Source organism: Patella vulgata, chromosome 4, assembly GCF_932274485.2.
Source record: "Patella vulgata chromosome 4, xgPatVulg1.2, whole genome shotgun sequence".
NCBI classification, from domain to species: domain Eukaryota; kingdom Metazoa; phylum Mollusca; class Gastropoda; family Patellidae; genus Patella; species Patella vulgata.
Window position 1 is genome coordinate 55,152,458 of NC_065882.2, and position 23,763 is coordinate 55,176,220.

General features: G+C 37.3%; 1 protein-coding gene across 1 annotated transcript in view; it reads left to right on the forward strand.

Annotated features, from left to right (window-relative positions):
* LOC130010436 (deleted in malignant brain tumors 1 protein-like) overlaps window positions 1–13,807 on the forward strand; it is a 58,552-nt gene extending 44,745 nt beyond the window's left edge. The window contains exons 28-33 of the mRNA XM_050546794.2: window positions 681–1,028; window positions 1,319–1,630; window positions 2,622–2,954; window positions 3,472–3,804; window positions 10,149–10,466; window positions 10,653–13,807. Coding sequence (XP_050402751.2) covers window positions 681–1,028; window positions 1,319–1,630; window positions 2,622–2,954; window positions 3,472–3,804; window positions 10,149–10,466; window positions 10,653–11,071 — 2,063 coding nt within the window. The 3' untranslated portion in view covers window positions 11,072–13,807. The remainder of the gene's footprint in view (window positions 1–680; window positions 1,029–1,318; window positions 1,631–2,621; window positions 2,955–3,471; window positions 3,805–10,148; window positions 10,467–10,652) is intronic.
* Window positions 13,808–23,763: the final 9,956 nt, after the last annotated feature.

The following is a 23,763-nucleotide window of genomic DNA, read 5'->3' on the forward strand; positions in this document are numbered from 1 at the left end:
TGAGAGGATGAACTCTGTTGATATTCTGCGATTCGTGACATTATGTTCTGACGATTCCCCCTTTTCCGTAAACCTTGTGAACACGATAGGGGCTAAAGTTTTTAACAGATTTCCTTCTAATTCGATGCGAAGCAGTAGCACAGTGAAAGAATGCCCCTATTTCCCGTCCATTTATTGCAGAATGTGGGTATATCTTGCATGGTAACCGCTTGTTGATTCATATTAGAAATAGCATTTCAAAGATAGAATCGGAAAGTGTTTTGCAGTGTTAGGATCTAAACAAAATAAATTGTATGATGTGTTTTAAGTAAATCATACTTATAAAATATCCTCTTCAATAATTATAAAACAATATGGTATGTAATATAGTGTCATATAAAATGACAATGCGGTGCTTACGAGAGTCCATAAGTAGCAGGAGAGTAGAGGATGACCGTGCACTTTAAATTGAGCTAAGTGTCGTAGTGTCGTCAATAAGTATTGCAGAAATTCTAGATGTTCCTGGGTTATCGGGTTTCCCCTACAGCTAAGCCTCAGAGTTCAAGCGCATTGGTGCAATAAAGATATAGCAGAAGTTAGTTTCGAAATGACCGAGTGTTGACGGGTCGATAAACTCATATCTGTTGTTCCTATGAATGGCATAAAGACGTATTGGATAATCAGTTTGGTTTCATATTCAGGAATTCAGTACCGACTAGCAAATGGAACCAGCAATCTGAATGGCAGAGTAGAAATCAGTGTAGGTGGTGTTTGGGGAACAGTTTGTGACTATTACTGGGATAACAGAGAAGCTGGTGTTATGTGTCGTCAACTTGGTTTCTCCGATGGTTATGCTATTTCTAATGCTCATTATGGACAGGGTACTGGGCCAATATGGCTAAGTAAACTTCGATGTAAAGGAACGGAAACCGAATTACATAAATGTCCGCATGCTGGATTCAGTAGCGAAGTTATAGATAGTAATTCCTATAGATATGCGACATGCAAACATCATGCTTATGATGCTTCTGTTTATTGTGTAGATAAAGGTGAGTGTTACCCTATTATAACTGTTATTTTGAAGATAGTCTTTTTACAATAGTTTATTAATTAAGACAATTACTGCTTAGCTTAGCTGTGTTTTAAAGCTTGGCAAGAAATGGCTTTTAAATGTCAAATACGCTTACTATATCTTTTCAATGAGACCAATTATTTCAGTGAATTAAAAATCTTATATACTATCTTTTTAATCATAAAGCAAACTTATATAAATATTTCCATAGTAGAATATACATGTACTATTAATTAGTTTGACTATTTATGTTTAAATTAATTACAGTTCGACTAAACCTAGGTATGAATAGTAATATGGGCGCGGTTGAAGTATATTATGGTAATCGGTGGGTAACTGTTTGTGATGATGGTTTCGATCAAATCGCAGCACAGGTTGTGTGTAGATCTCTGAATGTCACCCATGGTGTGAAAATAGCAGGATCTAGCTTCGGAAGATCAAGTCCTATAGGTGTCGTTAATGTGACATGTTCTGCTACACAAGAAAACTTTTCTCACTGTAAACAAACATATACTGGAACGTGTACCAGTGGACGATATGCTTCAGTGATTTGTAGTCAAACACCTATAGTTGATAATGGTGAGTTTCCGAGAATTTTCTGTATTATTGTGTAATTTGAGTAGTGAGATTAGAATTTACCAAAAGTAAAAATAGTTTTATTTATGTGTGTACATATGGGTAAAGGTCTTATGTTACTCAGATGATTAATGTCCATATAATTTCAAAATAACGAAGCGTGAAAACCAAAAACTACCTTAACTCCAAAGACAAAATTTGGGTGTGTTTTCGACAGTTTCTAAAAAGACAAACAAAAAGGTTGATATGGAAATTTTATCGATCAGTACACCCTATCAGTGATTAGAGTTTGAGGTTTTATAAAATATAATTCTCATTCTTAAGGGTTGATTAGTGTTTTATAACTGAACGCAGATTAAACTATTATGCCCTTACATTCAGATGGAAGAAAATATACAGCCAAAACACCTGCAATATAATTGTAAAACATAACTTAAGAAATTATGGAATTCGTAGATGACCATCGAATGTGTTTTAACTCGATGCAAAAACTAGGCGTTTTTTTATTTTGTAACATTATATAAAATTACTTCAAACTTTGAATTCCATCGTCTTCGCGAAGTGTTTGTGGGGGGCGGGGGGGGGGGGTGAATTTTTAAGCAAAGCGTTTTGTTCTGAAAATGCATTTATAGGGCGTTCTGACAGAGGGGATGATGTCTAATTAATTATCTTTGGAATAAGGCAGTGTTACTGCTAAGATAAAAGTGACTGAAAAGACTGTAGTAGTAAATGCAGGAGAACTGCACTGAACGCAAACAAAACCGATAAGACAATCGTTCGGACACGATACAAACTACACACATTGCAAGCAATAAACGACAAATATCAAATCTAGTGAATGGATGCGGGGGTCAACGGGTAAGCTTGTTTGGTGGGGGGGGGGCTGTGTTCTGGATCGTATCCGCCGATACGTAGAATATCTGTTCAACATGTACAGGTATACCATCCATGCGGATCTTGGTAATATGCATTTATATGACCATTATTATTGTAGGGTTTAAATTGGAGCTTCAGAAGGATACAACTAGGGGTATTTCGGGTTACTTAAAGGTACAACTTAACGGTGTATGGGGAGATGTTTGTTCAGCAGGATTTGACAATAAGGCAGCTACTGTAGCATGTAAGCAGTTAGGTTTCAAAGGTGGTGTACCTTATAAGCCAAGCCTCAACACGCGCCATACCAGACCTATTCTGATGACAGACATTAAGTGTACTGGTTCAGAAAAATCTTTTGATGCGTGTATTCACTCTACTACATCTACATCTAATAACTGGTGTGATTATTATTCACCAAGAGCTGGAGTCCTGTGTTACTATACAGTTAACGGTAAATAATGTTAATATAATATATTGTAGGTCCTAACCCGTTTCAAAGGGTTCAGCTTGTTATTGTAATTTTCGTTACATTGCTATTGAATTATTTATAATTTCATTTCATATCAATCCACCGTTGCTCAGTTCCTTTACTTTTCAATTACCATCTGTCATTGGAGGCTTGTATTACAACATTACAACAATCTTACCAGTAAATTAAGCTTAGAATAATGTTTATAGAATTATGCCAATTTTTAAAAGAAAATACAAGGTGCTGACTTCTCCGGGCCCCATTTCGATGAAATAATGTGTGTGTGGGGGGGGGGGGGGGTTGGTCTTGCCTTTGCTTACACTACTATTGAGTTATTTAAAAATTCATTCCATATCAATCCACCGGTGCTCAGTCCGTCTCCGATTCCTAATCGTTATTTGCATATCCTTATTCCAATAACGCGGATATAACTATAGAGCTATCACTATGGCCAGTTTTGTATTATTAATATATAATAGGGATTTTGTGCATTTTACAGGCATTCAGTATCGTTTAGCTGGTGATAACGACTCAAGTCGAGGAAGACTGGAAATGAGTTATGATGGACAGTGGGGAGCATTGTGTGGCTACACCAACGATCCAAACATTAGCAAAGTGATTTGCAAGGAAACTGGCCACGTGGATGGTATTATGGTGTCTGGTGCCAGATACAGAATTAGCAGTCATTACTGGTTTACGGGACTTTATTGCCGTGGTAACGAAACCGCAATTACTATGTGCCGGAATAATGGTTTTAACATTTCTTATCGCTGGGTATACAGCTGCCCATATTATGGATCCGTAGCTGTACAGTGCTATAATTCGCCAATCAGTAAGTACCATTGCAGAATATATTTAACATGTAAAGAGCACGGGCTTTAAACAAATAAAGATATTAATCATGGCGTTTAACCCCTCATGGATACTTAATCTATTTTATAAAACAATATTTTCGCATTCTGTATCTAAAGTATATTTATTTACAAACACGTACTACATAACGTCGATTTTAGTGGTCTAAGACGTAACCAGTCCTATGCAGAATCTCGTCTTCATTAGACCAGTCGGAGCAGAGCATTAGGGCAGAGCTATTATTCAAACACATAAATATGCTTTATCCGTTTCGAACACTATATGGTAAGAAATCCTTTTATGTATACTAAACAGCAAAAGAAACGCCAGGTTGGTATGTTACTCTGAATAGACTCATTGCATAAAACTTCCCAAATGTTTAATCTAATTTGTGACCACATCTCCAACTTTACCTGAGCAATAAGGCTCCTGCCCAAACACAGAATTGAACCCAGGAAATGTTCTCAAAAACGCAACCTGACTTTTCATGTAACTCATGCTGCACGTGCTGTTCACCGGGACCAGTCCTATAAAATGCACCCCCATGCCTGGTTGATTCATTCACACTACAACGTTAGCAGAATGCCACGACTCACGACAGCCCAGAGGAACCAGGCGCTTGGAAGACTCGACGCTGGCCACACTGCCCAAGCCTTTGCCAATAACTTCCAGGTCAATGTTCGGACCATCTACAGGCTTCAGCAACGCTTTCGGGCCACAAACACCACGGATGATCGCCCCCGAACTGGTAGACGAAGGGTTACCACGAGGCGACAAGACCGCCATGGTGTGCGACAGCACGTGCAGAATCCCTTCACACAGACATCTGAGAAAGCACGTCGGACAGTGGGAACATACGGAAGACCCATCGGTACCGATACGGTGCGCCGACGTCTCACCAGAGAGAACATCCATTGCCGTAGACCTTACCGTGGATCGATCCTCACCCCTCGCCATCGACGTGAACGCCAACAGTTTGCCCAACAACATCAGAACTGGCGACACAGGCAATGGAGAACTGTTTTGTTCACAGATGAGAGTCGGTATTGCGTATCAACTGCAGATGACAGGACCAGAATATGGCATTGACGTGGCCAGCGTTATTCTGACCAATGTGTCATGGAACGAGACTAATGGGGAGGTCCAGGCATAATGGTTGGGGTGGAATCGGCCTGAACCAGAGAGTGGGTCCTGTGGTGTTCCAAAATCTTGGTACAGGGAAAGGAGGTGGCATCACAGCAGTGCGCTACATCCAGACCCCACGTCATAACACATTTCGCACGTCATCGAAACAAAGTTTTCCAGCATGACAACGCCCGTGTCCACATCGCCAGAGTTACTGGGGACTTTATGCAGCAGAACGGTGTCAACGGTATGCATTGATCAGCCCTTAGTCCGGACTTATACCCGATTGAACATCCTTGGGATGAAATTCAGAGGAGACTTAATAACGTCGTACCGAGACCAAACACAGCCGATGGATTGCGCCAGGCTTTTCTGAGAGTGTGGTTCCAGGTACCAATGGCATTCATCAATCGTCTGGTCCACTCCATGTACAGACTCTGCGCTGCTGTTATTGACACTCGAGGTGGACAAACCAGAAACTGATGTATAGACTGTGTACAGACTCTAAAACTTCTCGTAATGTTTTGGAATTGTGATGAATAAATCACTAATGTGTCAACATAACGTTCACAAAACATTGCTTTGATCCATTTAGTAAATCGTTTTCTAGAATGATTTGATTAAAGTGCCTCTCTGATTTTGAAATCGTACTGACGTCTTTTTTGCTGATTAGGAAACTTGTCCTTAAGATACTGGTTTCGTAACTTGCCGAAAATGGTTTATTACCAACCGAAATATAATTTGAAATGATATTTTCTTATGTCTAGCTGATACTTTTATTATATTACTAACACTCGTCGTCCTAAAGCTATCAGACGATTGCTGCTGGACAATTTAAGTTCGGGGGACTTTTTTGGGTGTCGGCATTGTCAGCAATAAATCTCTTGGAAGAAAATGTCACTTCGGACATTTCTATCAATAACACTGTGCATTGAATCACACCCAATGGTAGTATGGCCAGTAACCAAATATTTTTGACAATTGACAAACCATCAGACCAGAAAATGAGTTCTTTGGTCTTGTTTTTATTAGATTCAATAAAGAAATTAAAATGGTTGTACTGAATGAATGCAAGTGTTTCACTGGATAGATCACCATCTGTCCCATCCCACATGCACCAGACATTAACCATTGTGGACGGTCATGTTGTGGATTGTAAAGTTATATGTACATGAGGTTTGTTTCTTGGGACAGAGTAGAGTTTCCTGTGTTGTCAATTGTCCATATGCAGCTGCGTGCTCTTTCCCGTTCTAGCATGATATTTAGCAGCAAGATGCTTTTTGGTGATCTTCTTCGGGGATACTGCAGTGTTTAGCCACGATACAAACATCGCATTGATCCTTTCGTGAAAGAAAGATTGACAGGTTCAGTTTCAAAACATCTCTTTGGAGTAAGTCAGCCTAGTTCCACTGATTCTTCGAACGATTTCTGCATAGGACCAGATCTAACTGAGTCTTTATTCAAGGTGGTGGTAGATGCTTCTGTTCGATTTAACCAGTCACCACTGGCAAATGCCTTACAAACTTTGCTATTATTCCAATTACTTAATTTCAAATTATAGCGATAGTTTCAGTAATTGATATCTTTTTGCTTCTTTTTAACTAATGCCACAAGAGATGCAATGCAATAAAGGTCTTCCGTTAATCTTATGAGTTTAAATCCCCCAACGGTGTACATATGATTCTGTTCTCCTCGTCAGAAATAGCATCCCAGTCTTCCATTCCAATGATCTTTTCAAATCAGTCTTATTTCCTTTGTCACACTCATATTCCATTTCTCAGGTTTGGGTTTATTATTCCTCATACTTTCTTTGTTTTTTTTCTGACTTATCTAGATCAGGAGATCAACGTAGTGGCTGAAATGTTTTATCACTTCATCCACAATTATGCCTGTGTTAAGGTTGTCGGCTTCCGATACATTAGTCTTTCTAAATTATCTAATTTAATATTTTCATTATGTTTGTCTCCAAGAAAGTTTTTATCCTCCGTCACTTGCTTCCTTTCAATCATCACGGAACTCTGGAAATGAATCACTCTGTTTAATATCTTTAGAATCTGTCATCATTTCATCATCAGAACCTAAACAATATAATTTCACCAACTAATGTCAAAGCTTTTTTCTAACTCAATAGTTTTATGGATTATTGCAAAAATCACAAGTGCTTAAGTCAGAAAAAACATGTCTTTGATACCCTCTTTATCCACGTTCAACGTTGTAACCTAGGCACATGGTTGAGATGGGTTGGAATTGGCCTAGCAAATTATGTCTCTCTGTAAGAATTATTGAAGTAAAATTATATACAAATTCTTTTGACGACTACTTACTGTCCTCAAAAAGACCAATAACTTCTGTTTGGCTGGGTTTCTTTAGTCCTTTTCTAGGCACCATTTTGTTTCAAAGGGAGTTGCATAAGTCATATGGCAAGTTAGGAAGAAGTATATGTAAACCAGTAATTCTATTAGTTAATTGACTGTCATAATAATGTGACTTTCGACTGGTCATTCCTCCAAAAATACACCCTCTGTCGCGTGTCGGAAAGACATGGAGATTCGGAGAAAAAGATCATCTTCTTATAGTGCATATGTTTCATGCTTTCGAACCTTGTCGGAATTTTTTTTTTATAAACAATATTTTATTCAGTTTGTCTGAATGAGATTGGGGAACAGGCTTAGCCTATGTAAAACCCCTCTCTCTAAATAATATACATACATAATATTAAAACAAAGGAACAAAATGGGTGTATATACACAGTTAAAATGGCAAACACATACATAAATATATGTAAATACATATATCAAGAGACGGATGGCAATGTACAATATATATTATATGTTACATCATCACATAAATTTAAAACTAATATTGTAAATTAAAACAATTAAAAGGCAAGATTAAAATCTGTTTGACATGTCAATAAACTTGTGGACTTGATTAAAAATATTGTTGTTTACATCTGTACTGTGTTTTGTGGACCCGAACAAGAGATAGTTAATGTTTTTATGATCGTGTTGTAATTTGTCGATGGTTTCCTTTCGAGCATTTGAATGTAAGGAGCATTGCAAGAGGTAGTGATGAGGATCTTCAAAAATGTGACCACAGAGGCATGCGGGGCTGTCAGCAACATGTCTGAGGTATTTATGGCCCTGTAGGTCAGAACATCGGAGTCTAAGTTTACAATGGATTATCTGGAGTTTCCGCTGGCCGTTGTAGTAAAAAGATGGAATTTTTATATCTGATTTGGAGAGATGGTCGGAGAATATTTTAAGAGTTCTTGAGTTTCTAGCAGGGAGGCTGAGTTTATTCCACTCTCTTATGCTGGATGGAATAAATGATTTAGAAAATATTTCAGTACGACATCGAATTTCTTTAATTTTATCTTCGTTTCGAAATGAATATGTATTTGTTGGTTCCAGATTTATGAGATTCTTAAGATAGGGAGGGGTCAGGTTGTTTATAATTCTGTATAGTAATTTTAATTTGTGTCGATTTCGCCGTTCTTTGAGTGGAATAAGCCCAGTTTCCGCGTAGAGGGAAGCGTGGCTAGTACCTTTAACCGCCCCACAAATAGTGCGTAGTGCATCAAGCTGAAGGGATTCGAGATTATTAGATAAGTAGTCAGTGCACCCGTCCCAGATAACATCGGCATAGTTAAAGTGCGGCAGAATGACTGAAGAACACAACGTATTTAGTAATTTTCTGTTTAAGCGATATTTCAAGGAGCGTAGGCAGTTTTCTAATTTAGATACTTTACTAATTATACTATCAATGTGGCTGTTCCATTCACAATTGGTTTGAAAAGTAAGTCCAAGATGTTTGTGTTCAATTACTTCCTTTATTCTAATTGATTTCATTAAGAGGGGTGGTTTCACAATATTGTGTTTAGTCGGGAGGGTTAGGGTTTCTGTCTTTAGGGGGTTAAATGTCACTAGCCACGTTTCCGACCATGCATTGATTTTTTGTAGGTCTTTATTTAGGGTAACTGCGCATACCTCTGGATCATCTATTTCTAAGTAGAGAGAGGTGACATCTGCAAATAGTCCAATGTTTGATTGTATATCATCCACAATGTCGTTATAATAAAAATAACAGTGGTCCCAATACACTGCCCAGTGGGACACCAGCGGGGATTCCCCTGGAGTTCGAGGAGGTTCCATGTATTACGACGCATTGCTGTCGATTATCTAAATAATTCTTGAACCATAATAATAACCCTCCTCGAACCCCAGCAGTATCCAGCTTGAGTCCAGAATGCCAGACTCTGTCAAAAGCCTTGCTTATGTCACAAAAGACGATCCTGGTATATTTGTTATGATCAATGGCTTAACAAAAAAAAATGATTTAGATCTATTAATTGGAAGATAGTAGAATCACCTGGTAGGAAACCACTTTGCAGTGTTGTTAGTATTGAATTGTCCTTGAAGAAATTAAAGACGTGTTTATATATAATTTGTCGGAATGGCTATGGTATAACTCTAGAATAAAATGACGTAGACGCTGATAGGGGTCATTCTCTCGACGACTTATATTGTCGTGGCCCATGTCCCACCCGCCCACAATTTGTTTGTGGACACTCTGCAGGTCACAATTTTGATCCGATTTGGTTTATATCCCAAGGATCTTGTTTCTTTTCGATATTGGTATGTATCGGACAGTCATGTCATGGATTATGGCCCCTGTTTGTGCGAAAAATCATGTTTTTAGCTTGTGGACACTCTAGAGGTCACATTTTTATCCAATTTTGATGAAACTTCAAATGTATGTTTTATCCCACATATCTCGGTTCCATTCGATATTCACGGATATCGAACCGTAACTTCTTGGATTATGGCCCTTCATTGTACGAAAAATCTCGTTTTTACCTTCTGCATCATCTAGATGTCACAATTGTTTTCTGATTTTAAAAACAATACTAATAGTCTACCGTTGCACCGAAACTGTCCAATTAAATGGTCGATCCACCTACGCAAATACTGTAAAAGTATGTAATACCATGGTTGTGGACCCTTTAGAAGTTACCGTTAGCGTATACAAAAAATCGAATAGTTGAAATGGAATGGGGGTTAACGTCCTACTAATCTGCTCCCACTGGAAATTCGAAAATATAATTTGAGAAAGTCGAATATGGCATATTGAGTCAGGTGATGCGTTCTTCAAAAATGTTTTAAAAACCCTTAAAACTTATTACTATTCTTCTTACAGAACTGACCAAAGTTCGACTAGCCGGAGGTGAAAACAATTCTGGAAGAGTAGAAGTTTATCTAGAAGGTCCAAATCAGTGGGGAACAGTCTGTGATAATTCTTGGTCAAACGATGATGCGTCTGTCGTCTGCAGGCAACTTGGCTTTGCAACGGGGACTGCCGTTTTAAGCGCGCAAATCTTTGGCCGCGGAACAGGTCCAATATGGTTGGATGATGTTGGTTGTATAGGAACAGAAATGGACATTAGAGACTGTACAAATAGTGGGTTTTCTCCTCGTAATTGTCATCATAATCAGGATGCCGGTGTAGTCTGCAATGGTAATTATGTCTTCTTCTATTCTCTACAATACTAAATTTTAACATAACTCACTTTAATGCAACGTCATAGTGTGATAAGTGAATATCACAACCTCACCTTACTTGTTTTGCATTTGGGTTACATTAGCCGGCATTGATAAGTTAATATTTGGCATGCTTTTAAATAACAGGTGTTTTATTTATCAGGTACTTACGTTCCCCGGACATCAACAATTACTATACCATCAAGTAAAACAACTTCTACTAAAGGAAGTCAATCAACGAACACTTACGTTCCTTCGACATCAACAGTTACAGAAATAACCCTTACTAAAGCAGGTATGTCAAAGAGCAAGCTGAATGGTTCATCAACGCCTGGAAAAACAGCATCCATTGTTGTTCCTATAATTTTGGTTTTAGTTGTTGCTGGTGTTGTTGTGGGAATTTGTTATTACAAACGTAGGAATAGGGATTCTGGTTTAACAGAAGAACTTGTTCCTGAGTCAGAAAGTGGCGGTGTCCGTCTCGGTAAGAATATTGCGTTCTTCTCTAAATTTCGTTCAAATCGACCATCTAACGACGACATTGACATATCTAATTCAACCTATGACCAGGTGAATGCTTAATTGGTTTCATATTTTAATTATTTTGTAATTTTTGAGGTACGTTCTAAATTGTTTGTTGTATTCTGGTTTAGTTTAGCATGCTTACACAAATTGTTAGTCTATTATTGTAATTACTTGCTGTACTTCCTTCCTTCTTTATTCAACCGTTACAATTATTTAAAAATAAAGCGGTCCGAACAAATAGCCTGATAAATATAACACCATGCTTAAAGACATATAATATTGGCTTCCGGTTAAATTCCGAATTTCTAACTTATCCTTTCTTGAACTGTAAAATAGCTCCAAAATATATTAAAGACTCAATTCAGTCTTACAAATTCTTCTCGAAATCCCAAGAGTAGCTACACAATTTGGTCAAAGAGTCTTCTCACATACTGCTCCGACATTATTGAACAAACTTTCATATAAAAAGGTGTAGCTCAAACTATGCAATATGTTAGAGAAATCTTAAATCTGAACTTAAACATGCTGTTAATAATTTGTCATATTATTTAAACATGCGCTTATATTAATCCTATATTACGGTACTATTTGTTGATTTTATTTATTTGTGTACATTTAATGCAGATGTGAGCTATTGTTGTATTATGTTTAGGAAAATGTTATTGTAGCACCACTGAGCAGCTAAATTTCGTTCAAATCGAACATCTAACGATAACATTGACATATTTAATTCAACCTATGACGAGGTGAATGGTTAATTGTTTTCATATTTTAATTTTTTCATATTTTAATTATTTTGTAACTTTTGAGGTACGTTATAAATTGTTTGTTGTATTCTTGTTTAGTTTAGCATGCTTACACAAATTGTTAGTCTATTATTGTATTTACTTGCTGTACCCCCTTCCTTATTTATCCAACCGTTACAATTAATTCAAAATAAAGCGGCGGTCCGAACCAATAGCCTGACCATTGCTTAAAGACATACATTAGCTTCCGGTTAAATTCCGAATTTCTAACTTATCTTTTCTTGAACTGTAAAATAGCTCCAAAATATCTTAAAGACTCAATGCAGTCTTACAAATTCTTCTCGAAATCCCAAGAGTAGCTACACAATTTGGTCAAGGAGTCTTCTCACATACTGCTCCGACATTATTGAACAAACTTTCATATAAAAAGGTGTAGCTCAAAATATGCAATATATTAGAGAAATCTTAAATCTGAACTTAAACATGTTGTTAATAATCTGTCATGTTATTTAAACATGCGCTTATATTAATCCCATATTACGTTACTATTTGTTGATTTCATTCATTTGTTGTATTCTATTTAGGAAAATGTTATTCTAGCACCACTGAGCAGCTAAACCTGCTGGTGTGCATGTGTACTTTTCAAATGTATCAAATTATTATTATAAATAAACTCATAGTTTACTAAAGCCATCTTATTCTTGCCAGGCCAACTTTTCACTGGTGTCTTTGGAATTTGTAGTCTACAGCTAAACATTTGGCCCATCTGGGTTGTTAAAGGACATGTAGATGTAACATGTCACAATACTATATGTTTTTATTCGAATGCGTTCTGGATGATGCGAGGATTTAACCAATTAAACGGTCTGCTACGGCGAGAGGTTTTGGCGTGAGGTGCTCTGAACTGTGTGTAACCTACTAGAAGCATCAACGCTGATTGGTTAATCAAATGTCTGACATCATCGGGTTAAAAACCGCACGTATGACCTCTGAGGCGACCTTCCACTACATTTTTGTGCCTCCACACATCAATCTGTCCACCTGTGACATATGGAGGAAACCTGCTTTACTTGCCCCCGCGCAGTGCACATTTCCGTTACGGGCACTTACGGTGTAAGCAAATACGCTTCGAAACGGAAAATTGTTGACAGATCGAACTAACGGTCATAATATCAATAGGGAGAGTTTCGTACGTTGTAACAATGTCTGCACATGGTCAGACCGTCGTAGAGAGATGGATTAAAATGAGTTTATTGCGTATTATTCGTTTCGAAATGAATCAGTGGATTGGTCTTGAACTTGCATCCTGCTTCCGTGACCTTGGCATTTGATTTATTCGCAGGTTTCAATGGAAATAATGCGTAGCGATAAACAAAATCTCTTGAATTTCGTAGTTTTATGGTATTTTGGATACATGTTATGATTTTTCATTCGCTAAATTTTTTTTGAAATGTTTGATATACATTATACATTTTTGTTATATCTCCCATACTGATTCAAATGGTTACTCAGCTATTGCAACTCATTACTGGCTGCTCCCCATTCCTTATATATATATCCAACCCGTTACAGTTATTTCTAAATAAAGCCACTCGTATCCTGTGCTGAACCAATGGTTGTGTAAACATTACACTAGTGCTTAATCCCACTAAATCTTCTTGAAATCCCGAGAATCGTTACTTAAATTGTACAAAGCGTAATCCCATATAGTGGCCTAACATTATTGAACAAGCCTTCAGATAAAACAAAAAGGAGACCAAGCTATGCAATAGTTAAGAACAATCTTAAAACTGAATTTAAACGTCATTGAAATAATCTGTAAAATCTTATAATTGTAAACTGAACTATTTAATCATATTTGTAAATTTGTGTCTTCTATGTATTCTCTTTTGTACAATTAATTGTTATATTTTACTTGTGTAGTAATATGGATGGGGGATTTGTGCTAAAAAAAAAACATTATGGCCTTTAATTATTCTCCTTTGTCAGTCAGTATATTAGCAATGGTATGAGTTTATTTGAAACGCAAATTAAATTGTTTATGAAATATTGTGAGAAAAACAGAAGGGAGGACTGTAATGATATGCATGAATTGAACTATAGGTTAATAAACATATTTGTCATATGTTATCTTAAAATACAGATGTGACGCCACCCTTTGATGTTAGCGTACCATTATTTCAAATAATCGTACGGGCAACTTGCCAATCGTACATTATTTATACTAATGAAATATTGGACTCGCGTGACGTATTTCACTGTAAAAGCACGTGCGGAGTGTCTGTATTTTAAGTCGTTTAATGGTCTCGAGCTTAAGACATTGCGTAATATATTGTATAATCACTTGGGCCTACGGCCCTCTTGTTGTTACAATATATTACTTAATGTCTCGCTCTCGACCATTAAGCACGAGACCAGTGTTCTGTGACATCAGTAAAGCTTTTGACAGGGTCTGACATGCTGGACTCTTGTCACAAGCTTGAAACTGCGGGGATACGGGGAGACATCCTTCAATGGTTTCACAGCTATTTAGAGGGAAGAAAACAATCGGCTGTTACTGGGGGTGTCTCCTCCTCCCCCAAAACCATTCCCTCGGGTGTGCCACAGGGCTCTGATCTCGGTTCCCTCTTTTTTCTCATTTATATAAATGACGTTGTGAATAATATTACATCAAATGTTCGACTCTTTGCTGACGACACTTCCCTTTATCTGAAAATTGATGACCCGACCCAATGCGCAAATATACTAAACAGTGACATGGATGAAATTAACTCATGGGCTAAAACATGGCTGGTATCCTTCAACCCACAAAAGACCGAAACACTAGCACTGACAACCAAACAAAATCCCATTTTACCTACCCTTACTCTAAATAATGTTCCTGTCAAGGAGGTCCCACATCACAAACATTTAGGCTTGACATTTCAACAAAATTGCAAATGAAACAAACATATTAACGACATTATAGAAAAAACCAGCAAATCTGTCAATTGTTTACCTACAACTGGATGCACTTTGGTCCATATGTGGCGCTGTAAGGCGTACCAGCCATAGGCTGTTATATGAAGAAAACGGTTTTATTACGCTAAAAGAGAGACGCAGAAGACATAAACTAAAATTCATTTATAAAATTATAAACGGCCTTTCCCAATCCTATCTTCATGATTATAATCCCCGTAAAACAAGCCTACCCGAATGTAAATGTAAAACAAATATCTTCTATAATTCTTTCATACCATCATCAATTAGAAAATGGAACAAATTAAGTGCAAACACAAAAATTCAATATCTCTAAATATTTTCAATTTGAAACTCATGGCTCAAGATCCAATACCACCAGAAACATTTTCGTTTTGATCCCGCGTAAACCAAATCATTCGTTCTAAACTGCGTCTGTCTTGTAGCAATCTAACGTCATATTTCTGACAATCCATCCTGTAAATGTGGTCAACAATTTGAACACACTGAACATTTTTTATTGAATTGCTCCTTTTATTCAGATTCCCCGAAATAATACAATAAATAATTTACCTAGTATCCATCGAAACACTACAATCTTATTGTACGGAATTGACGACATAGAAAACTTATTGAATTGCTCCTTTTATTCAGATTCCCCGAAATAATACAATAAATAATTTACCTACTATCCATCGAAACACTACAATCTTATTGTACGGAATTGACGACATAGAAAACTCATACAATATTTTTAAAACTGTCCACATATTTTTCGAAATCACCAGACGGTTCTGTAATTATATTTTCACTAGTACATTGTTTGTTTCTTTATGTAAATACACGTATCTATATCTGACAGGGAGAAGGGTTTAATATAGGCTATGCCTGTTCCCCAATCCCTATTCAGATACAAATTCGAATAAAAATATTGCTTATAAAAAAATAAAAAAAAAAAAAAAAAAACGGAGGACGCAGAGAAAACCCACGAGGCGACCCGACTCCTTGTCACGTACAAACGGGGAATCGAAACTACGCCAGTTGACTCAATGACAGACTTTATGATATAGCGCGCACGAGCTAACTATTCAGTCACCCAATCCCCCCTTATTCTATAAGAAAAATCAAAATAAACGATACATCAGATAAAATCGCTGTTAAACATGTATAAATTGCATAGCTTTTAAGAATCAGACGGGTAATGTGAAAAAACAAAATTTAAATAATATTTTGGAGGAAAAAACCGTTTTGCCTTCTAGCCAGCAAAATAAAGTGCCCGAAATTCCATGATTGGTTGGTCTGGAGCCATTCCGGATTGTGTGACGGTTTCCGGGCATCGATCATTAATTGTATTTTTTTTATAAAAATAATGTGTAGGTGAAATTTACCGTCCGTTATCATGTATAGCACATGGGTCATTCACTGTTTAGATATCTCAAGAAACGGGAATCGATTATCAGGTCACCCAACGAAAAAATTGAACCGAAATCAAAAAAGGGTTACGTGTCCGGATAAGCAGTTTTGACGTTCACGCCCTCCGTCACTGACAAGGGGGAACCACGCCGGAAAATCTGGATGAACTTTCTCGGCCAATGCAGGGATCGAACACCCGACCTCCAGGCTAGCGAGCTAGCGTCTTACCCACTTAGCCACGTGATCCCCCTAATGGATAAAACATCTAAAACCAGTGTTACTTAAAGGGACTATCCCGATTAGAACAGAGTCCCAAAAATTAAATTCTGAGTACGTATGAAATATAAGCACCAAAATATATAGGAATGGTGTATTGACCTTGTCTCAAAATTTTAGCTCAAAATATTGATTCGTTTGGACGTGAACGTCAAAACTGCTTATCCGGACACGTAACCCTTTTTTGATTTCGGTTCAATTTTTTCGTTGGGTGACCTGATAATCGATTCCCGTTTCTTGAGATATCTAAACAGTGAATGACCCATGTGCTATACATGATAACGGACGGTAAATTTCACCTACACATTATTTTTATAAAAAAAAATGTCTGGTTTTATCCAGACACCGTATAATACAGTTTGAAACACCGGTCTCCATTTCCAGATGAAAACTGACGGATTTAAGTTGCTTGCAAACTTATCACAAATATTGAGTTACTTGCTCGGCCCGTAGGTAGATGGTTTTAAGGCATTTTAACACATAATTAAGCAGTTTTATTCTCCCAAAAATTATCGGGATTGGCCCTTTAAATTCAGTGTAAAATCAGTGAAATTTAAAATCCGTGTAAAATCAGTGCAAGCGCGACATGTGTTTTGGCATAATTTGTTTCATCAGTGAAATTTCTGGTGTCATGTGAATGCAACGACAACAGTCTGATTGATTGATTTGTCGATTGATTGGATTTCGGATGTCGTCATTAACATGGACCACTTTCAGGTTGCTGTACTCACGGCCTGAAGTACGTAGCAAGAAAACTTGTTTTCCGGCTTGTAATTTCCATAAATTTTCTGATGGTGACAGGACCTCACAAACCATTTAAAAGACATAGTAAAAGTCATATCTTACGAGGTTATCGCTGTTCTTATCGCAAAAATGCCATATTAAATTTGACAACCATTTTGAAAGAAAAGCCGGGCGCCATACATGTGAAACGTACATTTTTTTAATTTTGTCAACTTTGTTTTTCGGCACATTTCGCTTCTATAACCAGTTTGTGTTTTAAAAATATAAAAGTAAATTATTTATTCCTCTTACATTAACACTTATTGGGAATACGTCACCGAAACTACAATAAAGACTTGTTTAAAGAAATACTTTAGATAAGCCGGCTGAAACATCATAGGTATAGTGTCCGTTTCCACCGACAATGATATCGCAAACAAGTGTTCAGTCTTTAAAAGCATGCATTCGTACGAAATGCTCTTTAGTCAAGAGAAACAAGAAAATTCATAACTATGCGGGAGGTGTGGTGGGTAAACGCATCTGAAAAAAGATAATATGCTAAATAGAGCAAAGAACAAATTCACCTTGACAAATACGTAAGACGATATGACCATCAACCAGTGTGTTATATAATGTGATTCAACTGAAAGGTGATATATATATATATATATATATATATATATGCAACATAGGGGATTTTATTAAAATAAAATTATTAGGCCGCATTCCATTGGCACAATTTGTCGTTGCAAAAATATTTTCGTTCTTACAAATCCGGTCTAGAAGAAATTTTGTCAGTGTATAGTTCATATAGAGATATTCGTTTGTTGTAATTTTCTCCAAAAAATTTCATAGTTCTTCGGTGATATTCTTCTTTGAAATCCGGACTATTTATTGATAGTAAAATTCATAGTGCGCGAGGTCACTGGGCAGAATTCAGCGTTGTTCGCCGCGTCACGTGATCGTTTTTTCCACAATCGACCAATAACGTTATTGTTTACATTCGCGTGTGTTGTTGGTAAACACAAAATGGCGTGCCTAACGAAGAGCACATTGCAGTTATACATGTAAAAGCTACACGAAATGGCGACAAAGGCTCAAGTAACTTGTATTGTTCACTTAGACAGGGTTAAAAAGGGAGGTGCAGAACCCTTTACAAACACAGGTTGTTGAGACAAATATCGTGAGGTAGCTATAGACTGGTTTCAATTGGATGGAAATGACCAATCCATTGCAGCTTTTTTCGATACAAATGGATTTATTACGAAGGATATTATATTGAAGATACAGTCGGCAGTGATTTTGGATTTCACCCAACGTTTTATAGATGTTTTAAGAACAAAACAGTTAAAAGATGCGAGAAAGAAAGAGAGTGAGAAGGCAGCGTCTACATTCAGTCAGTCCAACCGCAACTAAAACTGTCACCACATACAGACTATTACTGTGATGTGGTCATAATATATTTTACAAAACATTATTTAACCACTGTCTGTTAGTATATTAATCATTCGACAAAAATAACAATTCACTTATAACATAATATTTTAAAAACGGTTTCAACATATGGTTCCTTTTTATTTAAATAATTCGTTTGCGTGTAAGGGTCTGTATAGAGGGAGGAAACTGGGGGACTCGGAGAAAACCCACAAGGTTGAACAAGTGACCCTAGTCCTTGTAACGTACAAGCGGGGAATTGAAACTACGTCACTTGACGCAATGACAGACCTTATGATTTCATGTGTACATGTTAAACCATTCGCCACCTACCCTCCATATTAAATAGATGTCTTTGTAAATTATGTATGTTAGAGTTATACAGTGAATTAAGTATAAATGTCTACAGCGTATTTAAATTTATGTATTAAATAATGTATATGAAAATATTATCTATTAAGAAATATTGGTATTTATATCATGCAATATTTATATTAATTAATATCATTTGATACATAATATATCAAAATTCAAATGTTCTTTTTGGCCATTATGACCCTAATGTTTTGGCTGGTATGTAGTTATGACCAAAATGTTTGACCGTTATGACCAAATACTTGAGCCATTTTGGTTTAAGGCCTTTACTACTAGGCCTAGTACTTAACAACTTTAAAAACTAAAAGTGTGTCTCATTCACCCCTACTCCTTAATTAATCTCACCAAAGGAATCACATCATGGTGCAGTACTTGTTACTACTTCATCAGAGTTAAAGAAGTCAGTTTTATCAGAGATCTGTATAATTTGCAAGAAAAAAATCCAAGTATGTTCGAGCGGGGGCCACACAAAAGAGGGACAATTTAGTCCAGTGCGAAATAAAAACAGCATTTTTATTATTTTATTTAAAGCACCAATAACATTTTTGCTGCTTTGATAAGTCCAGTGAAACAAATACCGGCAGCCTTATTCTATAAACTACTAAATGAGTTAGTGTCTTACTCTTAGTGTAAATCCTCTATTAAATTGTATTTTATTTATCTTAGGTGATCAAAAATATTTTTCAAATTAAAGGTAATTAGTTTTTGATTTGATCGACTATATGTACAGTATCTGTTATAATTGTTTAAAGAAATCGGAATATTTATTAATCAGAAGCAAGATTCGAACATTGAAAATGTGTTTAGCACTTTTATCGATGATTACATGTACACTATGTCGTAGGTGAGCCCCATATTGATGGGGGGGGGGGCATCTGGTTCATTCGCAATTGCAGACAAAACCCATTTTTCTATATGAGAATGAAATCTGACAGCTTTTAATTACAGTCAAGTGTTATTTGAATTCATATATCTATTGTAAGCTTATACATTGTAGATGCAAAATTTTATTTCGTCCATATGGTCCATATGGGCTTTTCCCTGACAATTCTGAACTAGTTCAAATTATCTAAGCATTTATTCTTAATATTTCTGCAACTTTTTAAGTTCTCAACCTTTATTTCAAAATATGTTTTTTCATTCTTAATCTTAGCTATACACTAGCCTATCCATGATCATGACTAAGACAGCAGGCTAGACAGGTTTTAAGTATGTATGTTGTTATGTAAAATGAATGATTTTATTAGAATTACACTTATAGAAGCAGCGACCTTGTTGTATTCTCTGTAATCTCCCTTGATATTTTGGCATTTTTCTAGTGAAATCGACCGGTCCAATATCCTTAATCAGTGTCGAAAAAACCTGACTGACTGCTACATTTTATGTCAGTGCGTGATCAAAATACCTTCTCTAAGTTCTTCATCTCTGAACATACTCTCAAGGCATGTCACGTGTCCACGACTATTTATCATATCGCAACCTGAATAGGTATTTGCATTTCAATATCCCCTACTTTTTTTTTGAAAAGTATATTATAGTTAAGCGTCACTTAATTTTCAAACACTAGTTCTAAAGAGGCCATATTCTAAGAAACCCGGTGTATGTCAATTGATTATAAATCCGATCGCCACACTTATCATTGAATCTTTATAATCTGGAAAGAGCTATCTAATCATTGTCAAAGTTCAAAACTATAACGGATCGCACCTAGAGTGCTCGATCTATTGGTGTCACGTATGTCCAATACAGTGTGCATGATATTATGACCATTTTGATTTGATTAAGATTATTGACATATGAAGAAGCAATAAGGTGTCACGTATCCCAATTGCTTTATTATGAGTGTCCCCGAAAGTCATTATTTGTTCACGCCGATATTGCATTATATTATAATGGCCACAGGCATGTGTACATTAATAAATATAGTACATATGTTGTTTATAAAAGTCTATAATAACAAGTGTACATATTTTCGGATTGTGGTAATAAAGTTTTATTTAAAAGCATTTGATTATTCTGAAACGCCCATAGTAAAACGCATCAGAGAATGCCCCCTGGGACCAACGATGTAGCCTACTATTACTTGATTGGTAATTTCCAAATATTTTACCCAAGATTCAAACACCATGTACTAATATGGAAACTGCGGGGCAAGTTTTCTAAGAATTAGCTGGGGGGGGGGGGGGTCGTGGGTCGTGAGGAATGACTGGTACCACAAACTAAGATCAAATTCGGATTTCTAAAGTAACTGTTAAAGTATTAGTTTATGTCCAAGATATCTGCTAAAACCTATGACATAAGCAAAATGGAAGCAAACGAAAGTGAATTAATAGAATTGTGACAATCACAAGGCCTGACATTGAGTCAAGTGGCAAGCTTTCGATTTCCCTCTTGTACGTGACAAGGAACAGGGTCGCCTGGCCAACCACGTAGGTTTTCTCCCATAGGAAAGTACCTCAACGCGCAAGCGATTTATCGAAATAAAATTGAACCGTGCGTTAGACCTGAAATGATCTAGTTCGTCTCTCTCTCTCTCTCTCTCTCTCTCTCTCTCAGAAGCCCGGATGTAATACCCGATTTGATTTTAAGGTCGATCTGAGATGTTCCGCGGTAGGGGGTATTCTACAGTTAGGGTGTATCTTTCGTGTGTGTGATCTGAAAAAGGAAAAATATGATTGTGTGTATGAAGTCCGTGGTTAGTGTTTACAGGACAGCGAGTGTATCATGTCCTCGGTTAACCGATTTCTACCATACATATCATATCATTATTTCTGCCATATCTAAACTTAATAACCGTTTTCAACCCGTACGATATTAAAAATCACGCCACCTGAAACTGAAAGTTCGAAATTTTTACCTGGTGTAACATGATAAAATAATAAATAATCAACAACTGAAATATTTCAATTTCAAGTAGTGACACTTGTTAGGGCTTATTAAGCCAGTTACAATTGTCTTATATAATGCGTAAGTACCACTGGGCAATTGTTGCCTTGCGGATGTACGACAGATAGAAATTGGTGAAGCCCGGGAGGCGTCAGGAACAGGTTGCCCCCTGTCCCAGGGGAGCTCCTAGTGCATGGACCCATCGGGAGGCCACGAGAGAACTGCGAAAAGTTCCAATGCTGGCATTGTATGTTGCAACCCGGGGCCTAGGTAGACGTTGCAAAAGAGCTCCACCATCAAGGACGAAGTGTTTATCAGCATCTTGTGAGAGTGGCTCATAATCTCGTTTCTGCAGCATTTCCCAGAGTGCATCAGCCAATGCAAGTTTGTTTGGCTGTTTGGTATTTGTGCCAGTCATAGCTTTTAAAACTTTTTGCCCAATTTCTACAGCATGGTAAACATTCACTGAAACGTCCGCATTTGCACCAGTTGCAATGTTACGTGTCCGCACTGAAAGGACTTTTATCTTCTAGAAAGATTAGAATTGCGCAAAGGTCCCTTTGTTCACGTTTCTGGCGCGATTTTGACATGTCTTTATGTTGTTCACTGGTTGTAAATGAAACTTGTGCCAAAGATGCACATGAAGGCATAGCCATGAGCCAGGTCAATCGTTGCATCTCACCCACCCCTTTTCCCTTGGTGAATCCACCGCTTGTCTTTATGCTTCTCATGAGTACCTGTTCAATTACAAGGTCAGTTGGAAGTCCAGCCAAAACCCGATCACTGCGACGAACAGCATGATATCCCAATGATAAACTCTGGTATATATCTGGGTGATTAATTTCAAGTTTCAGCATGCTCTGAAGATACAGTCTCGCTGATTTTGCATACAGGGTGTGACCAGAGGCACAACGGTAGGGGGGCATGCCTGACAAAGACTGAAGATGCAGTTGCCAGTTTCCTAGTCTTTCAGCTTTGATAAATCTTCTCAGGATATCAATCATGTTCATGTATTGTAGCTACAGCACACACGTTCTCCTGTCTTTCAGAGAATTCTCGTATTCAGTTAGTTTATTTTCAATCCTATTAAAGATTCCATCCTGACACACCTCATCATTAGACAGTTGACCATTCAACAATCTCCCCATTATCCCAGCTTCCTTTACTAGGTCTTCATTGAAGATTGTTATTTTGCTTGGAACATCAGACTCCTCTTGTTTATCCTGATTACTGGTTACATCTTGGCAGTGGATGACCAAATGTCCTAGAAGCAATAATGGCAGTGAGGGCTGCATCGACAAAATATGTGCATGGATTGCTTTTGCAGTAGATTTGAGGGTCATCATGTGCCTCACAGCGTTGGAGGCATATACCATTTCAAGCAATTCACGAAATCCAGATCCTGCCCAATATATCCTAGAAAGCTCACCTGAGCATGGAATGCACCAAGCCTAAGAACAGCTGAATTTAGATCTCTTCCAGGAGGTTCACTTGTTTGGATGGTTTGAGCCTTCCACCAGATTGACTGATCGAAGGTGGTTACAGGCGTCACGTTGTACTTCCTTGCTTGAACACAAAGAAACTTTACTGTTGAATATATGCATGACATGTCGCTTGAACTCATGTCAATTTGATTTGTGTGATCCTCGCATTTTAGACTTGGCAGCTCTTCATATGTGAGGGCAGATGAACCATTCCATTCTGACCTGTAGAAATGGATACCGATTCTACCAATGGGTGCTATACTTTCCATAGACGTACAGATGTGCAGATTTAAATTCCTTTGTTCCTGTAATCATTGTTGCTATGATGCCCATCCCATGAAAGGTATTAAATCCATCAAAAGTCCTCAAGTTGTGGTCAACATTATCTGCAACAAACTGAACGAAGTTTCCAGAAATGAATCCATGGAGGTCTGTACCGTGGAAGGCTGCCGCA